This window comes from Malus sylvestris, chromosome 17 (genome assembly GCF_916048215.2).
Source record: "Malus sylvestris chromosome 17, drMalSylv7.2, whole genome shotgun sequence".
NCBI lineage: Eukaryota > Viridiplantae > Streptophyta > Magnoliopsida > Rosales > Rosaceae > Malus > Malus sylvestris.
Window position 1 is genome coordinate 30,234,254 of NC_062276.1, and position 23,032 is coordinate 30,257,285.

Below are 23,032 nucleotides of genomic sequence, written 5' to 3' on the forward strand. Positions count from 1 at the left end.
AAACACTCAAGTTTGACGCGTTATATTTGACAAAAGGATTCAAAAAGTGTTTCTAACCCACATGCTAACAACCATGTTTCCAACGAACTTTCATTTAAGATTCAATATAAATGGACACACAATCTAATCTAGGAAGAAAAATCCCTTCATGCACTACATAACAATTAATGAATCCCTTAGCCCAAGAAATAAGGGCAAGGTAAAGAAGATTTCAATAACTTATCTATTGTAGGATATTTCAGATATGGCATAATCGTCTCAAATCTGATAAATGCATAAATGAGCTCAGATCGGAGCGTTCCTTAAAGGTTTAAAGTTTAATTCCTAGTACCGAAGTAAGGTGGTATTCCGGCTAATGTGATGAGAATCCTTTACAGATGCAAAGTTTGGGAAGAAAAGTTTCTCTGAATCAACGTTAACAAGGGGGTCTTAAAACTTTGTCCGGTGCCCACATACCTATTCCCATTCTACTCTGTAAATTATTTTATTCCTTAAAGTTTGTTTACTTTGAAAACATTTATCAGATTAGAAATTCTTCATGAAAAAGATACACAAGACAAGAATATCCTTACATAAACGCATGTTTATTATCAAAGTCACAAAGGAGATCAAATTAGTACAATAGTTTGGTGTACACAAATGCATGTTTATTATCAAAGCCACAAAAACATCCCATCATCTTAAATGAATTGGACTCCAGTGCAAATTATGTACTACATGTCCAGTGAGGAAGAAGGTTGGTGATGGGCACTCTAGTGTGATTTCAACACTTAAGCCACATGAGTGCCACATAGGCGAATGTTTGAACGAAGAACCATCACCATCACCATTAGTGAGCAACAGATGAGGAAAAAAACGGTGATGAAGGACCACCATCACCATTAGAATGAATGATGGCACAAATGGAGGATAGAAAACAGCAACCCACCTCTTCTTCACTCTAATCTACCGTTCCCAACCCCCAAAACCAAAGGCATAACCAAATGCCTTAATATAAACAAAAGGAACAAACATCATAATTGCCACTCATGTGGCCACATCATAAAGGAAAACCTCCTAATGATGTTCCCACATCATTATGTCCTTCATTCTTTTGGTTTGTTTAATAGCCGAAATGAGAGTTTGCTTGTTGTCCACTTGGCCACTAATTTGGCCACTATCCAACAATCTCCACCTTGGCCAAATTCTGAAAACATCACAGAGAATCGAATCAACAATCACTATAAGCACCCAAAGTACAAACTAAAGACAACGGGAACTAAATCAAATTCCCAAACTCTCGGTACTCATAATGATCTCCACCTCGACTCAAATTGTACCAAAGCCAACAAAAGTAGACCATTTCTCTACCGTCTTCTCCAAATTTGCAAACCATAAGTGCCTTGATCAAAACAAAGGTGATTCAAACGAAGAACTGAAATTCTTCAATATCACGAACAAAAGATCAAGCACACCATACCAAAATTGGACACACAACGAACTCCACCTGCTCACAAACACCATGGTCTTAAACTGCACCAATAGACTCATTCACATAGCATGGCACATTCTCCAAGTCAAAACTGATTACAAAATTTGGCAACAAGGTTTAACATACCACATACAAAACCTTTCACCCAAATTCAGATCCTATGAATATCAATATTATGCCCTTCACTCAAGTTTACCATCATCACATGAGCACCAATATGATAACCAAATATTTCAAATTCAAATAATCAGTAGGAGATCCAAGACCATACCTTGACTGGAGTCTTCAACAAAGCATATTTCAGATGCTAGAGACCAACAAACCAAATAGCAGTAGCAAACAAATCTAACCAAATGTCCATAGACCAAACGAAGTTAGAAAACATATAACTTGCCTTCTGCAAGAGGGTTCCACACAAATGTTCTGCAGTGCATGTGGTGTATCCAAAATAGTGTGGTGCCTCACTATCTGTCATCATGATGTCTTTCTGCCAAAACAAATGCTGAAAGAAAAGGAACCAACATTTTCTTTTCAATTCTCAACAGCTTCTACTTTTTCTCCTTCCCACTCAACTTGTCGACAACAGCCCACAAACACCGCCGGTGCAGCGATGACCAACGGAGAATCTACCATAACAGTACACTACACCTGCAGCCTTCGAACACCAACACTTAAACAACATTGCAGTAGATATGCTGTTTCCGGAACCATTCTTCAATCTACGAGCTAAGGGACTGCAGCATGGTGCCCTCCCATCCTTCTTCAACGCCACTCATTTCGTAGCAATGCAAGCAAAACTTGTATCTCCAATTGACCAAATGCCAAAGTCATTCCTCCCGTCGAATTTTTCAATATCATATTTCAGCAACATATTCGAAGGTTTCATATACATACTAGTACAAAACCCCAAGTCGAAACCTAGAGCTCTGATACCACTTGTTGTGCGGAAGCGTCAAATATGAACCAATAAGCTAATATGGCAAAATATGACAAGACAAATAATCCAAATGACACAAGGATTTATACTGGTTCGGCGTAAGCCTATGTTCAGTTCAGAGACGGCGAGGAAATTCCACTAATATCAAAATGGAGATTACAAATAGAGTTGAACTCTCAAACCCAATATCCCATATACACCCAATAGCTCTCACTCATACAAAGAACAAATGGAGAAGAAGAAACACATATCAAATTCTTCTCTCTCAAAAGCCACAAAATGTAGCAAAATATCTTAGAATGAATGATGGCACAAATGGAGGATAGAAAACAGCAACCCACCTCTTCTTCTCTCTAATCTGCCGTTCACAACCTCCAAAACCAAAGGCATAACCAAATGCCTTAATATAAACAAAAGGAACAAACATCATAATTGCCACTCATGTGGCCACATCATAAAGGAAAACCTCCTAATGATGTTCCCACATCATTATGTCCTTCATTCTTTTGGTTTGTTTAATAACCGAAAGGAGAGTTGACTTGTTGTCCACTTGACCACTAATTTGGCCACTATCCAACATCTACAAGAGAGCCTAAGTGCCTATTTAAGGCTTGACTAAGGCACCTTGTGGTAACAAGAGTTCACCACTCGCTTTCAGGGGCGGGTTGTGTAAGGATTATGTGTCCCAATAGATAGTACATCAACAACAAATAATACCACATGGTGGCAGAGCGGAAATAGTTTTAAATCTCAAGGTTTACCTCGAAGAAAGACTTTAGTGTTTGTAGTTTTAGAGCTGAAAGCCTGGTTGCATAAAAAACAATTGATTTTGTGTTGAAAAGCAATTTAGCGTTGATTGAGGAATCACTCAAAAGTTTTTGTATAATTTGAAGATATTGAAACTGACGATGGTCTCGAGTGTGAAGGTCTCAGGCTCTATTTATAGGCAGTGCAGAAGAAGCAATCTGAATCATCTCGCTGAGCTTGAGCAATGGTAGATCAGTACTTTGGCACTGGTAGTAACTGCAATTTCTAGTTGGTGGCCTTTAACTGTCCCTTGAGGCGGTTTGCACTGAAAATGCTATACGCAAAGGTACAAAATAAGGTACCAAAACTCAAGTGCCAATTCAATGAGTCATGCTACACATACTACATTTGTACCACCTCTCTAATAGGAGGAGAACCACCAACACATGTGTGTCCCATCTCCATTAGAGAGGTGGTATGAAAATGTGATAAGAGAAGAGTAGCTTTTTTATTAAACAACTAAGACTGGGCCGGGATTACTGACTTGGTTGAGGTCACTCTTCGCAGCGATCACAACGAAACGAAGTTCATTGGCTGCCCCCGCCAATTCAAACAGTCGGCACAATATTTAGGATCAATTGCATCCCTCAAGATGACCATTTTCATATATATATATATATATATATTACCATGTATCTTCTAAAATTACCCTCAAAGACCAGCACCACAAACACCCTAACGCTGCCTCCCATGAATAACTAATTTCTGAATTTCACTATGGCCCAACATCTTTTTGTCTCTTCTGTATTATTCAATATAAACCAACATGTTGGTTCTCAATAAAACTCTTCTTTTTGTCTTTTGACACAATTAAAAGTTTTTTTTTTTTTAAGTAAACCTAAGTGGTGGGGTTATATATATATATTTAATTGTGTCAAAAGACAAAAGAAGAGTTTTATTCAGGGGACGTGGATTGTCTGCCCTCCCATTTCCATACTCTCCTCATGCCCTCTTGTGATGTGTGGTCACGGTTAAGTCACGTCAATATTTTATATTAATTTTTTATAAAAATAATAAAACAAAAGGTAATAGGAATATGAAATGTTGACGTGGCTTAACCGTGACCATACAAATAGGAGAGCATGAGAGAGTATGGAAATGGGAGGGTAGATAATCCACCTCCTTATTCAGAACCAACGTGTTGGTTTATATTGAATAATACAGAAGAGACAAAAAGATGTTGGGCTATAGTGAAATTCAGAAATTAGTGATTCATGGGAGGCAGCGTTAGGGTGTTTGTGGTGCTGGTCTTTGAGGGTAATTTTAGAAGAAACATGGTGAAATTAGAAGAGGTTTAAATTAAATTCTTAATGGAGTGTAGATAAAATTTGGGGTAAACTTAGAGGAAAAGTGATTATATGATTGTATTTCCAATGAAAAAATTGACTTAAAAAATATTGAAGTTTTATTAAAACATGTGTTAGATTACATATTTGATTCTAGTCATTTGATGTATATTTAATTCAAATTCAAATTCTGTTTTTGTTTTAGAGTGATGATAGACCCACCCCATTGTCTTATTTTCCCACCCACATTATAATTTCACCCACTATAAAAAAAATTTAAAAACTAAAATCTTATTTCCCCACCCACTATTATTCCTAAAATAACCTTATATCACATCACCACCTCTTCATTGTACTCTTTGCACCCCAATCCTTCCCTCAACTTCCTTTAGCAGCAAAATCGGTTAATTGGTAGCCATGGTTGCGAGTAAGAGGACAAAGTAGGGAAGAAAGAGTAGCCTGTGAAGGACAACTAAGCCTCTTCCCCCTATCATCCCATCCCTCTTCCCCTTCCGCCTCTATTATCAACCTTGCCAACCCAAAATCCCTATTGAAATGATACAAGGGCAAAATTCCAGACCCACCCCATGTTCAAGTTTTAATTGTATCTAAGTATTAGAACATGAAATGAATTTCAGGGAAAAAATGACACAAGGGCAAGGGAAGCCTACAGTGAGGCTACAATGAAAGTACTAGAACAACAACAACTTGAATTGTGGCTCGGTCGTGGCGGTTGAAGTCGAGCAGAGAGATGAAATGAAAGAGAGAAAACTAGAGACAAATAGAGAGAGACGGTGAGGGAGAGAAAATGGGTAGGGTTTAAAAGTCTTTTTCTAGAAGGATAAACATGTCTCTAATATTTTCATTAAAATGTGGGTGAAGAAAGAAGATAATGAGGTGGGTTTATCAACACTCTTGTTTTAATGTTTAATGTATATTTTTATTTAGTATCACCCACTAAATATTTCGAATTTATTAATACAAATTTTAATTTATTAACTTTTTTTTATCTTCAATTATATTCTTACAAATGTTGAAACATCCCAACCCAGAATGTCCACCATGTCCACCTGGACACCCACATCGAGCTATGCTGATCGACAACAAAATATAAGTTATCATGCTTGCATATCCATCATTTGAGTCTCCAACAATTATTCCAATAATTACATATCCAATTTGACCTATGGACGAATTCGCAAGCATACAATCAGAAAGGTGAAACGGCCATAAAGTGATGGTGTTGTGGAAAGTGCAAGTAAATTAAAACGTAAAGTAACTAATACTAGAGTAAGCACATGAGCGGGGTTGAGCCCTTATCACTGGGTGAATAGCATTTATACCGTAATGAGAAACATCATTCATATCAGCTTTTGCCAGAAATCCTTGTCATCACAAGAACTCTACCACTAAAATCCTAAAGGAGCAAATAATAAGGGTGAGTGGGCCTAAAAATAAAGTTTTGAAAACTTTTTCCAAAACGGGTAACCCCTCATTGTAAACAAGTATATAATTTTCCGGAAATAATAATACTACGTAATATTGGATAGTACCCAACAAGTACAGTAAATTGAAGAATACATGGTATGTACACAACAGTCATCTGACAGCATAAGTCCCTGCTCATTAATCTACGTAGTCACACAAGTCCATGGCAAAGGTATTCTAATAATGGAACATGTTGGGTGTAAGTTTTACATTCTAGTACTACATCATGTGAAGTTGATGCTAAGCGCATCACATACGAGTCCAAACATCTAACCTAAGGACATGCTGACACCTAACTCTGGATCAAAAGTGAATGTAAATAGTGCATGTGAACACACACATGAAGTTGGTCCTTGACCTAGGACTGTACAAATATCTAAGAGGCATCGTGCAAACAATTAATAATGAGCAAATAAGATGAAAAAATGTCATGCCACAACTTTATGCTTACAAAAATAGTATAAAAAGTCTATTTAGAAAGCTAAACATGGCTTGTCACATCAATGGATACAACAGATGATGGTCCCTACACATCACTACCAATTATTTCAAAAGGTTTTACAGACTCAGGATTTCTTGGTTCAAAGACTTGCCTAGACATTTTACCACTCAAACAGGAACTACAAATATGTTTATTTATACCACATGTGTAAGTAATCTTGGAATTCGAAAACATACTATTTAACTTCATTGGTACGATTCCGGAGCCTATGATGCCACAAAAATGCCTTTATTAACTGTCCCAGAAAAGCTTTTGGAGTAGACTGCAGCTGTTCATTATACTTGAAGAACAACTGTTTGGGGATGTAATACAGGCCTCCATTACTCTTTCCTCTCATGAGAATTGTCTTTGTTGCTTTGTCCTGCACCCAAAAATTATACTCATCAAGGATTACATAAGATTTGTTATCCCTACACAAAATGTAAATAGATAAAAGACTCGCTGCAAGTTCCGGAACATGCAAGACAATATAGAGATGTAAAGGTTTTGAAGAAGTTTGAATTGAGGAAAAACCAGTATTCTTCATAGGAAGACACTCTTCACTTCCAACAGTTATCTTTTGATCCCCTCAAATGGTGTAATTAAGCTCAGATCTGCCATATCTCCTGCTATATGGTGGGTTGCTCCAGTATCCATAATCCATGCTTGACTGGTATTGCAATCTGGTGAAGCTTGTGCAGTCATTGCATTGATAGTTGCTGGTGGTTGTGCTCCCTGAAAGGTATAATTGCTCCTATGAAAGCAATTGAGTACATGTCCTCGTTTGCCACAGATTTGGCATTCTAACAGATGCAGGCATTTGTTCATTCATCTAGTAGCAGTTAGGAGTACTGTGCCTTCTCTTGCTACATATTTGACACTCTGGAATTATGTTAGACCTCTGCCCTTTCCATTCTATGAACCACATAAAGATCCATCTTTATTTCCAATAGATGATCCATCAAAACTTCCATTATTTCTATTTGTAAAACCACCTGAGTTGTTTCCAAAATTTTCTCCATTGCCTCCATCAAAACCTTGGCCTTGAGTTGTATCTAGGACCATTGTATCATCCATTGTCTCTTTGAGAATGAAACTGTTGAGGTATATTTTTCCTTGAGTAAAGTGACCTCTAGAAGGGCCATTTCTATTTCCATTGAATCTTTGAGACTGTCCAACAAAACCATATCATCTATTTGATTGTTGTCCACCTTCAAAATTTCTTGGAAAGACATCTCCTTGGTAGACTTGTCTGCTAGCTCCTGTTGTAGATGATTCACCTTGATGAAATTGTATATTAGCTCCAGCAATAGAGGATTCCCCTTGACAAAACATTCCAGTCATTGGTAATTGCATAGAGGTTTGAAGTTCTTTAACTGTCTTCTCTGCACTAAGTGGCTGTGCATGAAACTCTTTAAGAGTTATAGGAGATTCTCTATCAACTATTACAGTCCTCATCATGTTATACTCAGAAGGTAACCCTGCTAGTGCAGCAACAATAAGATCATTATCTTATATGCTTTCTCCAGCAACAAGTAACTGATCCTTTAGATTTTTCAATAGAATAAGGTACTTCTCAATTGAATCATCTCCCTTTTTAATGGTATGAAGTTCAGTCTTCAAGTGATTAATTCTGGCTCAAGATATAGTGGCATAATGATCAGATAGCTAAGTCCAAGCTTCATATGCAGTCTTGCTACCAACAACATATTCAATTGTTTCATCACCAACAACATATTCAATTGTTTCATCACCAAGTGTAGTAATTAACAGACTTAACAGTGCTTTATCAGTTTTTATCCAATCACGATATGCCTAAGTAAGTTCTTTGGTAACCCCACTTTGTCGAGATATCACATATTTTGGAGGACAAACATTGCACCCTCAAAATAGTCAAACATAGCTTATCCTTCTAGCACAGATTGAAATTGAAATGATCACTTTGCAAAGTTATCATCTTGCAAACGGATAGTGACCATGCCTAGTATACCATCAATTCGAAGAGGTGTAGAAGCCATTTGTATTATCAATGAAATAGTAATCAGATACTCTTCAAGAAATCTCAAACATATACTATCGAATTTTCAATTTTTCAGATCAAATCACAAAAAAAAAAAAAAAAATTTAATGCATCCATGGCTTCATGCCTTCAACAATTTTCAAGATTCAAGATTCAAGATTCTATAGCTAGTAATCAATCAAGATTCAAGACTTTGCACAAAGATTTCACAACTTCACAGATTTAAATCTTCTTGCCTTTAACAGATTTCAAGATGCAAGTTTTCACACTTAACTATCAAACAAACAAGAATTAGCTTCGTGCGTTAACAAAATCATCAAAACACTGAAATATTCTGGAATAATTTAGCCAGATTCAGCTCAAATTCAGGAAAAATCACAGTTGAGATTGATCACTGACAAGAAATTGAAGATCCCACCGCATTGATGCAGATCACAAAGCTCACATATCCTTCAGAAATCAGCTTATTTCACCTCACCTCCCAGGTAAAAGACGAACCTGAGCTGGATACCATATTAACAATCCAACAGTAGTGACGAAATGAAGAAAACTCAGAGTTGCAGTAATGGAAGCTGAAGCGATACTAGAGAGAAAGATGGATATTTCTGAATATTGCAATGTATAAGAAGATATTTACACTTGTGACTTTACTACTATTATGGTAACTTGGAAACTTAATAGCCAAGTAAGCTCCTAACTACCTAACAATCCAAAGCATAGGATTGTGACACTTTTCCTAACACAGATGATGCTATGTGGCATTTATACAGTTATTACAGTTAATAAATTGCTCTTATATATTTGTGTCCCAAGTTAGGGTGTGTTTGGAATTGCAAAAACTGCTTTCAAATAATCAAAACGTGTTTGGAAGCGTTTGACATAAATAACTAGCAATGTTTACGAGTTATGAAGACTGTATTTAGCTATCTTCTGGAAGCACTAGAAAGTAATATTTCAAAGCATTTGGATTCCTGAAAAAAGTTAAGGTTCCACCATAGAACTAATTGGCAATATGGAGAGTATCTCAACTTACTTATAAGCACATGTAAGGTCTCTCCTCGCATTCATTCTCAACAATTTTTAGTTATTTTTTGTTATACTTCTTATAAAAAGTGCTTCGAACATAACTACTTTATGTTTGTGAGAGATTTGTGGAAGGCACTTTTACAATTAAGTGTTCTTTCGAATGAGCACTTGGTAGGTGCTTCTTCAAAAAGCACGGCAAAAAAAGCACTTTTTGTATCTAAATGTGCTTTAAGTGATTCTAAAAGCCTTACAAAACAAGTGTGTAGCATACAAATGCAATCCATGTAGCATTACTTGCACCCAATAAAGAAGCTTATATATGAGAAAACATATGATGGAAAGTACCTGCAAAAAAATAGCTTGTCAGCTATCCATAAATACTAAGATACAAATCAGAGGTGCCATGACCGCACTGTAATCCACAACTGGCTTCTCACTACTAAAAACATTCCCCAAAACGTAGCGGCAGCAGAAGACAATTGTGCTCACAATAACTGCCTCAGAGAGTGATAGAAATATTGTGGCCAATACCGTAACAATTTGTCCCGAAGTTTACAGAACGTCGAGGGCAATTTTGTAAATTCACTTTGATTGGGAGATATTTTGTCATGTTTGCTTTTTGGTCTTAATTGGTGTGCCCAAGGGGGGGCCTACCCTTTTGATTTTGTCAACGGTGGAGTATCTGTGAGTGAATCATTTCCAAAATGCATGATTTTATTATTAGAAATGCATACATGAAAAGCATGATTTTATGACTACGTTTTATGAAATGTTTATAAGTAAATCAAATTTACACTTTATAAAATATCATGCTTTATTGAATTTACGTTCTTTGAAATATTTACGATGATGTTTTGAGCTAGAACGCTCCTATGGATTTATGATATGATGTATGAGCTATTGAGCTCCGATGAGATATATTTTGGAAAGACCATGTTCTTGATTTTCTATCCTTACTTAGTGGTTATTCATACTATGTGCCTTTGGGCAAATGATACTTATATATGGTTTCGGTCAGGTGATGAAGAGCCTTCGGGCGAATGATATTTCTATATGGCTTCGGTTAGGTTATAAAGGGCCTTCGGGGAAATGATACTTATATATGGCTTCAGTCGGGTGATGAAGGGCCTTCAGCCAAATGATGATACCACTACTAAGCACACTATATATGATATAAAAGGTTTTATGACATGCTAGGGTTTTCAGAAAACCTATTACTTATTATGCTATATGAGTTTTCTAAATCTGAGGGTTAGTATGTTGATGAATAACTATTTTAGTGTTACTTACATATAATTTTGGTCCACTCATGTTTTGTTTTGCGCCCCCTTCAGGACTTAGAATCGAGGCGTACAATCCCAGTGTCAAGGAACTCTCGCATCGTATCTTCTAGTCCTTTCGGTATAGGACCCATTTCTTTGTTCGTACAGTTTTATAATATTCCTTTTACAATGTTCTGGATTAGTTGTATGCTCAGAACACGTTCCACAATTGCATATTCATTATAGTTAAATTTACGAGTTTTATTTATGTTCGCTCTTTTTTCATAGTTCTCTTGCATGTTAGTCTGGCTTCGTCACCTTCGAGTGTCAGCCAGCATGTGCCTACCCTGGTGTTTGGAAGATATTGGGGTCGGGCATGTCAATTTGGTATCAGAGCATGGATTGTTCAGAGCATACTTCGAATCTTCGGTTACTGTTGTAGTTGACACCATATAGATGGCACGACTTCTGGATTTGGTACCATTCGGCGCAGTTATGCAAACCTTTTCCTGTCCTGAATTGCCACATTCTATTTGAAGTACAAATTTCATGTCAGGATTGTGTCTCATCGGTGATGAAATGGATTGTTGGACGACTTTCAACAACGGACTGATACTCTGTGACATGCGTTCCCTAGGAATGGCAAGCAGAGTCAAATTTACATTAAAGTGATGTGAAATTGAAAAATATTAGTAAGATGAAGTCTAGTTAAGGCCAGTTGATGGTTCGAAAATGTGATGTTACTATGCGACATGCGTTTCCTAGGAATGGCGGGCTGAGTTGGATTTACATAGAAGTGTTGTGAAACAAAAAAATCTTAGTGGGATAAAGTTTGGATAAGACCAACTAAAGATCTGAAATGGTGATATTACTCTGTGATATGTGTTCCCTAAGATTGGCGGGTAGAGTCATATCTATATGGAAATTTCTTGAAATATTTGAAGTTCATGTTAGAGACAGTGAGGAATCACCAGTTGTAAGCATAGTTTAACAAGTGTTAGTTTGGTGGGATCAAATCAATGTTCTCAGATTTATCATTCCGGCTGAGGAAATTAGTGTGGACCCTCAGAAAAAATCTCGGCGATTATTCTATTGGCAACCTTCTTACTTACTCCAACAACGAGGTCAAGATCACTAAACATCGACAATCAAATGTACACCAATTAGATACTTTTCTTAGGAGACTCCTTTGTAGCAGATGCTATTCTTATCAATTTTCAAAAAGTTTGCGATCGTTGGAAATTGAAATCCTCACAAGGTGTTGTGAAATATGAAATAACTTTGGTCTTGTCACTTTCTATCGGCAGTTCTTAATGATTCTTTGTGCAGAGCCTTATTCCTTTTTGGCTAGGGAGCAAGTCAATCTTTTTTACAACAGAAGTATTGTCGCACTTGATCATTGTTTTTACACTTTTCGATGATATCGATAAATTTTTAATTTTACGGTGATGTTTTATTGAATGTTTGGTTGCACGCTGATGCAACATGACCAAGTAACTCATGTGCCTCTTGATGGTTAGAACCGTATGAAGTGAACCATATTATCTTTTACCTTGAGCCAATGGTTACTGTCATACTTGAAAATCTAATGACACCCTTTCTTTGTAGAAATTTTGTGGTATGAAGGTTGGGAATAAAAATTTTTGGTGTTTAGAACATCATCTTACTCATGCTTCTGTCCCTGCTTTTCTTGACGTTAATGGTGAGTTTTAAGCCGCTCGTTTTACATCCTTATCACATTTGGGTTGTTTTCTAATGTAGCATGGAAAAGTTATCGCCTATGGTCCCGGGCATCTTGAACCTCACGGAAGGAATGATCTTATTCATGACCTAAAGTTGGCAACAATTTCCCTTGCTGTAAAATCTGGTGATGTTTTCTCTACAACAAAAAGTGTTACATCCTTTCTGACCAAAAAAGTTGTAGTGAGTTTTCACACAGAATGAGTTGAGTTTGAGACGAGATAGGTGGATGGAACTCATCGATGATCTTGTTTGCATTTTTGAGTACCATCTTGGTCAGGTAAATGTCGTAGCTGATGTTGTTAGTCAAAAATCCCATGGACAATTTACCTTCATCCGAGTTATCCATGTTCCATTATCATTTTCTCATTGAGGAATTGGCTTTGCTTTGGCATCCAATCCACAGTGAGTATTGTCGGCTCACTCCTTAGTCAAGCCTATATTGGTAGATTTTGGGTAAGAAGCCCAAGAGTTTAATCAGTAATGTGCGAGTTTGAAGGAGAAAATGTCAGATGACATGAGACAAGATTTGAAAGTCTGAGGAGTTGGAACTCTGTTGATAAGAAACAAATTGTTCTTGCCTAAGGGTAAGGAAGCTATGAAAAAGGAAAATTCTTTGTGAGGCTCACATTTCATCGTATGCCATGCATGCTGGCAGTACTAAATTGTACCACTTTTTTCGTCTGCTTTATTACTGGTATTATATGAATAGGATATCGATGAATATGTGAGTAGCATTTGATTTACTAATAAGTGGAAGCTGTGAGATGGAATCCAACGAGCTTATCTCAATTTCTTTCTATTCCTGTTTAGAGGTGGGAAAAAGTTCCCATGGTTGTCCTTCTTGGGTTGTCGGGGACCCATTAAGGATGTGAATGGAAATGGGTGAATGTCACCATAGATTTCTGGTACAAACCACCTTGTACACGTGGAGAATATGACGACGTTTCAGTATTTGTTGATCAACTCACTCGTCATTTTATCTACCAATCTGTGAGGACTATACTTCGACCGCTTGTCATAATTCTTCAGTTTAGACTTTTTTTAGATCGACGTCTCGATTAGCATCAATTACGACTGTAATCCCAGGTTCACCTCCTGGTACTAGAAGGCATTCTAGTCAACTTTGGGTTCATGTTTACCCTAAAACAATTCGTATCATTTCTAAGCAAACAGACTGTTAAAGAAAACCACTCAGATTCGAAAGTTTTAGATAAGATCATCAATCATTCAATCACCAATTATCACCCTATTGAGCGAATCATTGCTACTAGTGATTGAATATCCCTGAGGTTATCGTTGTACTAGCTGCTGTGAATATTGGAATGGGAAAAAGGTCTATGTTAACGTCGATCAGATTACTTTAAAGTACCGATCGAGTCGAGTCCATTCTCAACCATCTCGACTTGCCACCACATAATCAAGTTAGGTACATACACATGTTCTTGCATCAAAGCTATGCATTCACTCCAGTTATCTGATACTTTAGATTTGTTGGACTTGTTTTGACCCTTAAATTCTTTAGTGTTCTTTTAGCCTTCTTTTGCATAACCGTTCGCTAAATCCAAGAGGAAGTTTCAACGAATCGATTCAGTTAGGCTTTGTGAATCACATTATTCGGTTATAAGGTGTGCCATCATTATTGTACCTTATCGTGATGCTTTCTTGAAGGCCATGGGTACTAAGTTATTGTCCAGTATTGCATTTCATTCTTAAACTGTTGAACAATCTGAATGAGCTATCTAGACCTTGGAGGACGTGTTGTGTTTATTCGTTTTGTGGTTTCAGCATGATTAGAATTTTTACCGATCTCTTTTGGAGTTGTTTACAACGATAGTTTTTATTTTCGATTTGGGTATGGCACTATTTGAGACATAGTATGAGAGATTCTACCGGCAACACTTGTTATACAGAAAAGTATTGCGAAACTGGTATTCAAAGGATCCAAATTCAATATGGGAAACTGTATGCTTGATGTCACCTTGTAGTTGGACAAAATGATACTTTTGCACACTTGGGAAATTACTACTTGTTTATCTAGACAACAATGTGTTGTCGATATTTCGGGTTGCAGACTGTAATATCGATGGCTTATTCATTGTGTTTGTTATGCAAGTGGATAGGTAGACCTGTCTACGGTAGTTGATACTGATTAGTTATTGTTTGGGCACGACCTAAAGACACAAACACCTATTTTTGGGGTAAACGCATTACGAATGCTTAGGCGAGACCTATTTTCATTTTCGATTTTAATTCTCAATGCAAGTATTTTTTAACTTACTTTATTATAGTTATATATTTGTGTTTTTGACGTTACAAATGTTTGGGTGAGTCTTTTCCACTTTCAGTTTTAAGTTCCATATGAGTTTTCATCTTCTATGTTAGTACATATCTATTTTGATGATATCTTCTTATGCGTACATATTTTTTACCTTATGTTATTATATATTTTCGACTTTATATCTTTATAAAGTATGATTCTACTTTTATACTGATGGGGGAAGAAGGTATGAGCTTGGAGGCATGAAAGAGAAAACATTGCAACCCAATCGCGATGGTTTGGCATATTCTCTTTGATGCAACCCTGACTTGATTTCTTCTTTATATATATTTATATTCTTCTTCCTCTCTTTGAGTTTTTTTTACGTATAACAAGTTATTTCAAATTTCGAGGACAAAATTTTCTTAACGGGGGGTAGATTGTAAAGACACATCTTGGAGTTTACAGAACATCGAGGGTAATTTTGTAAATTCACTTTGATTGGGAGATATTTTGTCATGTTTGCTTTATGGTCTTAATTGGTATGCTCAAGGGAGACCCACCCTTTTGGTTTTGTCCTTAGCCCCCTCCCTCTTCTCTTCTCCTTCTCTCCATGTATTCCACCCAAAAGTCTCACAGCTCTCTCTCTCTCAAACTCCCCCAGCTATCCTCTCTCTCCTTCTCTACAAACTGAGATCACACCACCCTCATCGCAGCAGCAAGCACACCCACCATAACTTTATGCTAGTCACGAACCACTGCCATGTTGGCCTTTCCCTCACTCCCAACTAGGTCAAACTCGAAATACCATCGCTCCTTCTTCATTTTCAACGTCTTGGTTGGTTTTAAAAACTATAAGTATGCCTTGTTGACGTATTGTGACAAAAAACAACTTGGGAAGACTTTCCTAGTTTTTTACGAGAACCCAAAACTTCCAGGCCATTTTTTAGCCAACTTCAACCACCACACGTCTCCAAATTGGTACAAACCTCTTCTTTTCTTTCTAAGCTTCATTTTAATGAGCTCGAACGGAGCTCTAGAAGCTCTACCCAGATTCTGGTCAACCACGGCCTGAAACTAGGTCAAACTGACTTGAACCCAAAACCTGAATTTAAAACTAGATTCGAAATCAGCCTAAAATCCAACTAGGCAACCAGGCCCAACCCAACGACCCAAAACCTAAATCAGACCCAGGTCTGACCTGACCCGGACAGGTTTTCAATTTCCAGGTCAGCGAGTGGGTCTGCATGTCGGTTCACGCGAGGGCGCTACCATGGCGGGTGCATGGAGCACACCCACCTTCGTCGAAGGTATTGTTCTCCGTCGCCATCGAAAAGAATGATTTTATGACTACGTTTTATGGAACATTTATGAGTAAATCAGATTTACGCTTTATGAAATATCATGCTTTATTGAATTTACTCCTTTGAAATATTTATGATTATATATACTTATGAACATGGTGATGATGTTTTGAGCTAGAACGCTCCTATGAATTTATGATATGATGTTTGAGCTATTGAGCTCCGATGAGATATATTTTAGAAAGATTATGTTCATGATTTTTTGTGCTTACTCAATGGTTATTCATACTATGTGCATTCGGGTGAATGATACTTATATATGGATTCGGTTTGGGATGAAGGGCCTTCGGGCGAATGGTGAAGGGCTTTCGGGCGAATGATACTTATATATGGCTTTGGTCAGGTGATGAAGGGCCTTCGGGGGAACAATACTTATATATGACTTCAGTTGGGTGATTAAGGGCCTTTAGGCGAATGATGATACAACTACTAAGCACACTATATATGATATATGTTTTATGAAAGGTTTTATGGAAGGCTACGGTTTTCAGAAAACGTATTACTTATTATGTTGTATGAGTTTTCTAAACCTGGGGGTTAGTACGTTGATGACTAATTGTTTTTGTATTACTTATATATAAACTTGGTCCACTCATGTTTTGTTTTACGCCCCCCTCAGGACTTAGAATCGAGGCGTACAATCTCAGCGTCAAGGCACTCTCGCATTGTATCTTTGAGTCCTCTCAGCGTAGGACCCATTCCTTTGTTAGTACAGTTTTATAATATTCCTTTTACAATGTCCTGTATTAGTTGTATGCTCTGAACACATTCCACAATTGCATATTCATTATAGTTAAATTTACGAGTTTTATTTATGTTCGTTCTTTCTTCATAGTTTTCTTGCATGTTATATGGCTTCGTCACCTTCGGGTGTCGGCCAGCATGTGCCTACCCTGATGTTTGGAGGATATCAGAGTCGGGCGTGTCACATATAGCCACTCAGCTGCTTATGGATTTCCAGCTCTTAATTCTTTTGACGTCCAAATACTATAAAAAAATGTTGATGTTTAGGTTTACTTCAGTTATTATCTCCAGGCTCCTAGCATTAAAACACACAATATTAATATGCAGTCCTGTTTAGGTTTGAGCGCTACTTGAGCGGTCTTGAGGGGAGTTCGAATATTGCTTAAGGAGTCCTACGTATATTTATGTAAAATACAAAATGCACTTAAAAAAAGAAATTATGAGAGTGGCACCTTGCAGCAGCTTCAAATCCATATAATATAGTGAAGTGCAATGTAGAGATTGTAAGGCTGTACAACCACAAAGAATACTAGTTTGCGAACATCCGCTGATGATCATAATGTAAATAGAAAGCAAAGTGATTAAGCACATAAATTGAAGTATACCATATTGAAAGTACTAAAGGCAACTTTGGATTTGATAGAAGGCCGGCCAAACAGCAAAATTATCGGATCACGCGACCACCATTTAAGATTATATTTTTGTCAAAGCAATGCAAATTAAGATATAGAAGTACACAAAAAATAAATAAGGTCAAGACATTTTGCATTTAATCCATTCAAATATACAAAATCCAAGGAACCATATGATTAAAATAAATGAAAATATGATAAGATCATGCTGCAGGCTTCTCTTTCACAGCTCAAACTTAGGTGGCCCTTGGTGATAAGTGTAGACACATGTCATTAGTAGAATAAGGGTGTGTGCCATGTCAGCAAAATACAGTTGAGAATTGTTGTTAGTTGTTTAATGGTTAAAAGTTAGTTAGGTGGATAAAGATGAGCTGACAAGTGTAAAATGCTATATATAGCATAGCTTGTAAGCCTTTAGATTCTTATGAAGTAATCTGAAAAGTTTCTACATTTCTCTCTCTCTCTCTCTCTCTCTCTCTCTCCCCCCCCCCTTTCTCTCTCTCTTTCTCTCTGCTATTTTCTCTGTAAACCTTTATACGTATTTCTTCATTTCTTCATCAGATTCATAGTGTTAATATGGTATCAAGAGCAATCGGTTCTGCTATGGGCTGGGTTATCTCAGGTTCATCGGCGCTGAAGGTTTGATCTTCTTGGGGTTCGTCGGCGTGTTTGGTTTTTTTTTCTGGAATTTGAGTCAGTGCATCTTTATTGTCTTTGCGAATCAAGTTCTTGTTTCGATTCTCTATCATGCTTTAATTCTGTGGAGTAGTAGATCTAGTTTGTTTGCGGCACGAAGCCATTTCTGTTGGTTTTATTGTTAGGCACGAAGCCATTTCTGTGAATGTTTGTAAAAGATTAGTTGATTGGAAATCGTGGGCACGAAGCCATTTCTGTGAATTCTTTGAAGAGTTGTTGAAATTCGAGGGCACGAAGCCATTTATGTGAATGTTTGTGAAGAATCCATTTCTATGAATTTCTTTGAAGAGTTGTTGAAATTTGAGGGCACAAAGCCATTTCTATGAATGTTTGTGACAAATAGTTGAATTTATGTGACCACTGTTAGTTAAAATTTGAAGCATTTCTTGCTACTTTGTTCTTCTTGAAGGGTTGAGGAGATAATTGTGTCTTGATACGACTGTGAATCTAACAAATAGCGATGGCATCTTCATCTGTAAAAATTAAAGGGCTTTTGGGAATGTTGACAATTAAGTTGAATGACAAGAATTTTTCGAAATGGGTGTTTCAATTCAAATCTTTTCTAAAAGGATATAAGTTGTTTGATCACTTTGATGGGTCGCTTCCGTCTCCACCAAAATTTGTGGTTAGCACTGATCGTGGTGTTACAAATGAAATTTCTGAGGCATATACAGAATGAGAAGCTGTTTATCTTGCTCTCTTGAGTTTGTTGATTGCTACATTGATTGATGAGTCTATTGAGTATGTTTTGGGATATAGGACTGCTCATGAGGCTTGGACTAATCTTTAAGATAGGTATGCTTCTGTTTCTAAAGCAAGGGTGAATACGTTAAAGACTGAATTTCAGACCACGCAGAAGGGTAGTGACTCTATTGATCAATATCTGTCTAAACTTAGAAATATTAAAGATTAGTTAATTGTTGCGGGAGAATTTGTAACTGATAATGATTTCATTGTTACTTCTCTGTCTGGTTTACCAAGGGAATATTCTGTGATTAGAACAGTGATTTACACAAGAGACACTACTATGTTCTTAAGGGAATTTAGAGAGCAGTTACTATGTGCAGAAAGGGAGGCTGAGTCTGTGGTGAGTGGTTTATCTCAAAAAATTTCTGGAATGTATATGCAAGGGAATGTTGCTTCTTCTTCACAATCTACAATGGCTCAGGTGTCATCAAGTAAGTCTGATGAGGTTGTGTATAGTACTGGAGGGGATTCTTACACGGATTCCAAATGCAGTTCCATCTTTTGGAGTGCCAAATCAGGGAGCATCATTATCTAATTTTGTAATGCATCCATCACCACCAATGCCAGTGTCTAATATTCAGTATCCATCACCATTTCATAGTACTAAATATCCTATGGTGCAGCCTCAAACTCCAGTGTATCCTGATTTCTCTAATGTATCACTATTTCCAAGTAATCAATTTCCTATAGTGCATCATCAACCTCAATTCTATCTTGGTTTGTCTAATGCATATGGCTTTGTTGGGAATACTAATGCACAGAGACAATATTCTAATTCCAATACTGGTACAAGACATGTCTATGGTACAAAACCAAATGGTAATGGTACCTTTAGATCATCCAGCTATGGTGGTAATCATGGGAATACATTAGGCGGAAGACAGAATGGTGGAAATTGGCAGTCATGGTCTGGAAACATTGAAACTAGGCCAAATATTGTCCCTGAATGTCAGATATGTTCCAAGATGGGGCATACAACTCCAAATTGCTGGAAGAGGTCTACCAATCCGAGTTCAAGTGGATCAATTCTTGAGTGCCAAATTTGTGGCAAGCGAGGTCACAGTGCATTAGATTGTCATCACAGGAACAATTTTGCCTATCAAGGATCTGCATCTGCTCCTACATTAACTGCCATACAAGCACAAGCTCCAGCCAATTTTCTTCCCAATGACTCATGGATCATTGACACTGGAGCATCACATTACATGACAGCAGATCTCCATTCCTTGCAGCAGGTTTATCCATACGAGGGCAATGATAAAATAACAATTGGCAATGGGGAAGGTTTGCAAATCAAACATATTGGTTCTACATGTTTGAAGACATTACCTCATTCATTACTTATGAGAAATGTCTTACATGTTCCAACTATTGTTGTTAGTCTATTATCTGTCAAACAAATATGTAAAGATAACTATGGCTGGTTCATATGTGATGATACTAACTTCTATGTGCAGGACAAGGTAACCAAGGCTGTAATATACCATGGAAAGAGCAGTGATGGTGAGTTGTTTCAGATTCCGATCAAGGTGTTTTCAAAGAATTTAGTGGCTCCAGTTCAAAAGTCAGCTGCTTTGCTTGGTCAGAAGGTTAGGTCAACAGTGTGGCATCAAAGATTGGGCCACCCTAGTAATGAAGTTCTCTCTGTTATGTTGCAGCAATCCAATATAGTTAGTGCTTCTGATGATCCACAACATGTATGTTCCTATTGTATATCTGGGAAAATGTCTAGACAACCGTTCTTAGATAGGAAAGAACAATGTAGTTTTCCATTTCAAAAAGTTCATTCGGATCTCTGGGGTCCTTCACCAACTAAATTTGTAGAAGGGTTTAGATATTATGTTAGTTTTGTGGATGAGTTTACAAGACATGTATGGATTTTTCCCTTGATAAATAAATCATAAGTGTTTGGTATCTTTCAGAAGTTCAATCATTTCGTTTATACTCAGTTTGATGTTAGAATTAAATGTTTGCAAATAGATGGGGGTGGAGAGTTTAGTAGTAAACAGTTTGAGGGTTTTCTACAAACTAAGGGAATCTTTCATATGATTTCGTGTCCATACACACCTCAACAAAATGGAATTGCTGAAAGAAAGCATAGACATATCATAGAAACATCTATAACTCTAATGACAACTGCTCAGTTACCTCAAACCTTGTGGTTTCATGCTTGTGCTCATTCTGTGTTCTTAATAAATAGGATGCCATGTAAGACTTTGGGAATGAAATCTCCCTATCAATTGTTATTTGGGGTTAAACCTCAACTTCAAACACTGAAAATATTTGGCACTGTTGTATATCCTTATATCAGGCCTTATAATAATAACAAGTTGCAACCAGGAGCATCGTTGTGTGTTTTTGTTGGCTATGCACTAGGATATAAAGGTGTTATATGTTATCATGTACAAACTCAGAAGTTGTTGATAACAAGACATGTGATTCATGATGAGAATGTGTTTCCCTGCAAATCTAGTTCTGGTGTGTCAAAGTGTACAATTCAAGCTAAGTCTCAGGCAGGGGCTCCATCAAGCAATTCAATAGTAGTGACTATTCTGTTGCAACAAACACAGAATGTATTAGAATTAGGATCTCTGGAACATGACTCATTGGATATTGCTAACTCAAGTTCAGAAAGCAACTCTGTACAAGAATCAACTACTTCAGGTAGTCTCACAGTGTCACAACCATCTGAAACAACTCACTCCGTTCTGGTTATAGCCTCAATGTTACCTGTCCTAGATCCTGCATAATTAGAGGCACATCTTCCTTTTGATACTCATTTATCTTCTGATTTGCCTACTGATCATCCAGTACACAGAATGAGTACTAGGTTACAAACTGGAACCATACAAAGAAAGGATTATTCAAGCTCTATTGCTACTCTACCTCAACTAACCACTCTTCAGATTGATGATCAAGATCAGTATGCCGTTAGAGGTTTCTCTTTTGTATCTCAATGCAGTGATATAGCTGAACCTACATCTTTCAAAAGTGCTGCAACAAGTGCACATTGGCAGAAGGCAATGCAGGAGGAATTTGATGCTTTAAAAAGTCAAGGCATATGGATTTTGGTGCCTCCACCAAAACATAGATCAATCATTGGTAGCAAATGGGTTTACAAAGTAAAGAAGAATCCAGATGGTTTGATTTCTCGGTATAAAGCACACTTAGTGGCACAAGGGTTCACTCAAGAACATGGTTTAGACTATTTTGAAACCTTCAGTCCGGTTGTTAGACATATCACAGTTCGGATGATTATATCTCTTACAGCTTATTATAAATGGGAGTTACGGCAACTGGATGTTAAGAATGCGTTTTTGCATGGTGATTTAGAAGAAGAGGTGTATATGAAGCAACCTCAAGGATTTGTGGATTCATCTAAGCCTGGGCATGTCTGTAAACTTGTGAAGTTTCTATATGGTTTGAAACAGGCACCAAGGGCCTGGAATGCCAAATTCACAGGTTATCTTCCTACAATGGGATTTCAAATGTCTCAGGCAGATACAAGCCTCTTTATTAAGCATGATGGCACTGATGTAATTGCTTTATTACTCTATGTTGACGACATAATATTGACAGGGCTCAATGCTTCAAAGGTGCAATCTGTCATTCAAGAACTTAGTGATGTGTTTGATTTAAAAGACATGGGCAAGTTATGACATGGGCAAGTTATCTTACTTTCTGGGATTACAAGACGAATACAAGACCAATGGGGATATTTTTATCAATCAATCAAGATATGCCATGGATTTGATTCATAAGGCTGGTATGGACAGTTGTAAGCCTATTGCAACTCCATGTAAACCTCAAAAACACAATTCCTTACTTCTGAAGGTACTCTTTTGGACATTTTTATCATATGTTGTAAGCCTATTTTCACCAATGGGGATATTTTTATCATATGTTGTTAATTTGGCATGTCAATATATGACTAATCCAACACATGAACATTTTGGTCTTGTCAAGAGAATTTTGAGATATGTACAGGGTACTATTCAATGTGGACTCACATATTCCTCATCTTCAGACAATTCTATCACGGCTTTCTCAGACTCTGATTGGGCTACAGAC

The 23,032-nt window shown here is 37.2% G+C and overlaps 2 protein-coding genes and 1 long non-coding RNA gene across 3 annotated transcripts in view; 1 reads left to right on the forward strand and 2 right to left on the reverse strand.

The window, feature by feature from the left end:
• LOC126609677 (F-box/kelch-repeat protein At3g06240-like) overlaps nt 1-23,032 on the reverse strand; it is a 68,886-nt gene that overhangs the window by 18,715 nt on the left and 27,139 nt on the right. The gene's annotated exons all lie outside the window — the stretch shown is intronic.
• On the reverse strand, nt 6,468-9,092 carry LOC126609684 (uncharacterized). The gene is made up of 2 exons (XR_007618232.1): nt 7,005-9,092; nt 6,468-6,852 (listed from the first exon to the last, which is right to left on the reverse strand). It is a non-coding gene; the product is annotated as an uncharacterized LOC126609684 (long non-coding RNA).
• LOC126609681 (uncharacterized) lies at nt 18,021-20,820 on the forward strand. The gene is made up of 2 exons (XM_050277549.1): nt 18,021-20,245; nt 20,419-20,820. Exons 1-2 carry the CDS (start codon nt 19,348-19,350, stop codon nt 20,460-20,462), a joined length of 942 nt encoding a protein of 313 aa, XP_050133506.1. The 5' UTR covers nt 18,021-19,347; the 3' UTR covers nt 20,463-20,820.